General features: G+C 33.6%; 1 protein-coding gene across 1 annotated transcript; it reads right to left on the reverse strand.

Moving 5' to 3' along the window:
* Positions 1-3,633: 3,633 nt before the first annotated feature.
* LOC107888181 (uncharacterized) lies at positions 3,634-4,646 on the reverse strand. Its single transcript, XM_016812301.2, has one exon. The coding sequence runs from the start codon at positions 4,415-4,417 to the stop codon at positions 3,761-3,763; it is 657 nt and encodes a 218-aa protein (XP_016667790.1). The 5' UTR covers positions 4,418-4,646; the 3' UTR covers positions 3,634-3,760.

Below are 4,646 nucleotides of genomic sequence, written 5' to 3' on the forward strand. Positions count from 1 at the left end.
ACTAATTCAAACATTAATAAAACACTATAATGGACTAGTAAATATAAATATTATCAACTCAATCGTCAGAATTGTGGTCCCTTAACCACTATTTTCGACACCATTGTAAATTGGGTTGTTATATATAGTTTAAAGTGAACGTGATTTCTACTTAATTACATGTATGAATGATTGTTTGATGCTTATGTGATGTTAATTTTACCGGTATTGGTCATTGATGCGTGATATTCGTGACAGGTTTTAAAGATTTATGAAAGAATTATTCTTGAGACTAACTTATTATCACGATTAAGGCAAGTGTACCTATCGAACAGTAGTATAGTTCAGCAAGACCGGATTGTCGAACCCAAGGGAACTACGAGTACTAGTATTTACTTCTATTTTATTATCTAGCCTAAAAATTAAGAGGTTTGGTTATCTAAACTAATTACTAACTAAGAATGCACAGAAAGAAAATTTGGGAAATACTTTTGGGAAAATTTGATTGATTAAGACAATACCTAAGGAAAAATTCACCTAGACTTCACTTGTTATTTGACTCTGAATCAGACGATTTATTCATTTGACTTGATCTGTAGAAATCCCTAAGTTATATTATTATCTCTCTCGAGACTAATAACGTCTAACCCTAGGTTGAATAATTGAAATCTCTTTCTAATTAACACCCTAGAATTGCATTAACTCGATCTATGGATTCCCTTATTAGGTTTCACCCTAATCCGGCAAAATCTTATCACCCCATCTCTAGGCGTGCAATCAACTCCGCTTAATTATGACAAATTTACTCTTAGACAGGGTCTTTTCCTCCTTTGAATAAAAGCTTAACTTGAATCAGTATCCTGGAATATCAAAACAATAATCAAGAACACATAATTAAGAACAAGTCAAATATTTATCGTACAATTCAGATAATAATAACAAGATCCGTTTTAGGCTTCATTCCCCTTAGGTATTTAGGGGGTTTAGTTCATACTTATGAAATAAAACATCTTAAAAGCATAAAGATAACAAAACATAAGAAAACCCAAAACTCCTGAAGGAACTTGAAGGGAGATCTTCATTCTTGATGATGAATTCGGCTTCTGAGATGGATCAATCGGCTTTCCTTGAGTAATTCCTTGCTTCCTACTCTGCGTCCCTCTCTTAAGTGTCTCCTTAGGTGTTTAAATAGGCTTTTGAATGCCTCAGAGCCCTAAAAATTGGCCTTTTCCGAATAGGACTATACTTGGGTTCGGCAGGGACACGCCCGTGTGCGATTACTCCAGCCCGTGGTCAAGGCTGTTGAACAAGTACAGGCGTGTAGTATACCCGTGTAAGCCGTGCTTCAATCCTGCCAAATGGACACGGCCGTGTGACACGCCCGTGTGAGAAAGTCCAAGCCATGTTGATTTTCCACGTGGGTCCCTTTTCTCCGTTTTTGGCCCGTTTCTCGCTCTTTTTACTCTCCTATGCTCTTCTAAGTATAAAATATGAAATTAAAGGATTAGGAGCATCGAATTCACCAAATCTAAGGAGAAACCATTCATAAATGGGCTAAGCATGGGATAAAAATATGTATAAATTATGGTTTATATTTCATATCTCAAACCCGACAATCGAATCGAGTATAAGGTGTTACAAAATACTTGGATGAGCTTCCTTCTTCTTCCTTCAATCTTTAGTTACCTCTTTCCCTTTGTTACCAACTTGAGATGCACTCCTCTTCTCTTTTTCTTCATTTTCATAAAAAAAGAATATACAAGATTCAATAACAAAACAATAATAAAATAATGTTTCAATGCACTTTTACTTGAAATAAACATCATCATCTTACTAATTCATGAAATTAACAATGAAACCTTATCATCCTTATCTTAAACTTTTACCCCAAACCCTGACTTCACTTTTCTCTCTCCTCCAATGTATGCAATAGTTGTCTTAGCAAGAAACTAAGCCTTCTATGAGGTTACTTTATTGATTTCACTAAGAATCCATGGAAGAATTTGAAGTTTTAAGCTTGAGATAGTTGGAAATTATGGAAAGGACTAAGATGGAATAAAATGAAAGTTGATTCTCATGAGAAATGAGAGTAACATGAAAATGGATGAAGAATAAAGAGATTTCAACATTTTTCTATCACAAAAATCTATTTGATTTAATTTTTAAAATAATAAAATATGATTTTAAAATCTAAAGATTGTCATTTTCATCAAGTGGCACATATTGATTCTCAATTTCCAACATGATCTCAAGACTCATAATTCTTCAACATTTTACGAATAAATACTTATTTTAGAAAAGATCATTTTACCATTTAACAATCTCTACAATTCCATCTCTGCTTCATGATGGTATAGTTACACTTCTAGTCTTCTCTCTTTCTCACTTCACTTCAATTTAACCATTCTTATTTTTAATTCTCACACTTTTTTCCTCAACACTTTTCACATTATTAAGATTTAGTCAATACCTCAAATTAATTTCTCTCAATTCAAGAGTCTTTTTAATTTCCTATGGTATCCAACTACCTTTTTTACTAACGCTAACGCTAATGATTCCTATTTTATTTATTCCAAAGATTCTAATACGTGCAAATCCCGAAATAATACTATTTTTATATAAGGGGTGTTAGAGATGTTACAATCATATATATATAATATCTATATAATAGAAATGAAAGAAAGAATTATATACAACATAAAACCAACAAAGTGCCTATATGTATATGTACCGTTGCTCCTTATGGAAAAAAATTGAAATTCAATTCAAACTTGTTGCATCAAATGATGATCGTTGTAATAATTTATAAAAGGCATTTAGTCATTCATTTGTGTATTATGTATAAAATTTTGGTTTCAATTTTAAGAGAATTTTTTTTTTCAAGAGTGCTGTCCAAAAATTATTATGATTTGTTAGAGTAATTTGAATGCATCCGACATTGTATTCCAAAGCAGAGGGAAATAAATTATTTTCCAAAAATATTCTCTAAAATACCTTACCTTTATAATTTTTAAATTTTTTATGTCAAGTTTAATAAATTTTTTATACAACAATCCATCTAAAATTTGAAGAATTTTTAAATAAGAGTGGAATCTCTCCTCCACACACCTAAAAAAACACAAATAAATTAACTACCAACCAAATGCTACCCAACTACAACAAATTTGCAGTTTGATCTTTATGGTTTCGAAATTTGACCTTTTTTTCTTTTTTTGTTCTCAAAGAAAGTTATTTTGCATTGATAGTGGCCTATGACTAGTCATTTATATAGCAATTCAATTACTCAAATAATCAATGCAAGAAAAAGACTGAAACAGAGTTGTTGAAGAAAATTTCATTTAAATAATTTGCTTAGTATTAAAGCCATTTTGGTCCCCCCATTAGCCTTTCAATTACAATCTAGACCAAAATATAAACCATCCCATTATAATTGATGCCCTACTTCTGAGCTAAAAATATAAAGCTGTTAAAACCAAAGTCTGAATTAAATCGAAACTCCAATAATATAGTTCATGGAAAAAATTATAGCATTTACATATTATGCATCTTTAATATAGGGGTTAATAACACATTTGGCTCCTAAACTTTCACTCAATGTGTGATGTGGTACATAAATGAAAAATACTATTCTGCCGTGTATCAATTTGCCCCAAATTAAATTTTAAAATCATATAGTTCACTAGCAATATGTAATTAATATACAAAAAAAAACCAAAATTATAATCGTACTACATAAACTATATAATCTCTCTCATAATGTTTCATTTACACTCTACGTAGCTTAGACATCAACCTGCCGCTTGCATTTTTGCTGTTGAATTGCTTGGCTGAAAATGTTGATAGTCATGGAGCAATTCATCTTCACAGTAACATGCCTCTTTATAATGTTCAATATATTGATCCTTCCCCCAACTCTCGAGTAGCTGACCATGGTCAACATCCCGGACCGAACATCCATGACCAAATTCGGACTGGCCAAGATCCGATCCACGATAATATCAATGGTAATATTCATTCGCACGATCCGATGGGCCTTTGCACGGCCCGGAGGGCCTCGGGCATCTCCTACTACCTTGCCATAGTAGTAAAGCATTGTAGTGGTATTCCTATAATTAAATGATGCTACGTTGGGATTTTTAACCGAAACGTCAGCCGTCACGGAGATGTTGGAACCCGGCTTCGGGATTGTGCCATTGATCAGCTCCAGGCTCGTAACCGTGACACCGTTCATGTTGATGATCGGGTCCTTGACTCGAAACACTGTGAAAATCAAAATTATGATCACCACAGCTAGAATGATCGCTAGAGCTGCAACGGAACCGAAACACTTGACAAATTTTTTGCGTCGAACTTGCTTAAGATGCAAAGCTACCTCGCCATCGTCGCTACTCGGAAGGTCCGAAACCGGTGCTAGAGGCTTTGCCTGGTCCCTTTCCATGATTAAAGAGCTAATTTGGGAAAGGAAAGAATAATAGGGAAGAAGGATGGCTAGGAAATCTTGGAGGGGATCTCATTTTGTGGTTTTATAATAATGTTTTAGTTGGCGAGTCCATGTTTAAGTGGAGGACTTTTTGATTCATTTTAATGCATTTGAGGCATCATAAATTTGTTGTTTCTGTTCCTACAGAAGATTTCAAATCTCAGGCTGCTCTATGTAGACTAGAGCT

This window comes from Gossypium hirsutum, chromosome A08, assembly GCF_007990345.1.
Source record: "Gossypium hirsutum isolate 1008001.06 chromosome A08, Gossypium_hirsutum_v2.1, whole genome shotgun sequence".
NCBI classification, from domain to species: domain Eukaryota; kingdom Viridiplantae; phylum Streptophyta; class Magnoliopsida; order Malvales; family Malvaceae; genus Gossypium; species Gossypium hirsutum.

What these genes read in the sequence shown, in the direction of transcription:
- LOC107888181 (XM_016812301.2), bottom strand. Translation starts at nt 4,417, where the DNA reads ATGGAAAGGGACCAGGCAAAGCCTCTAGCACCGGTTTCGGACCTTCCG.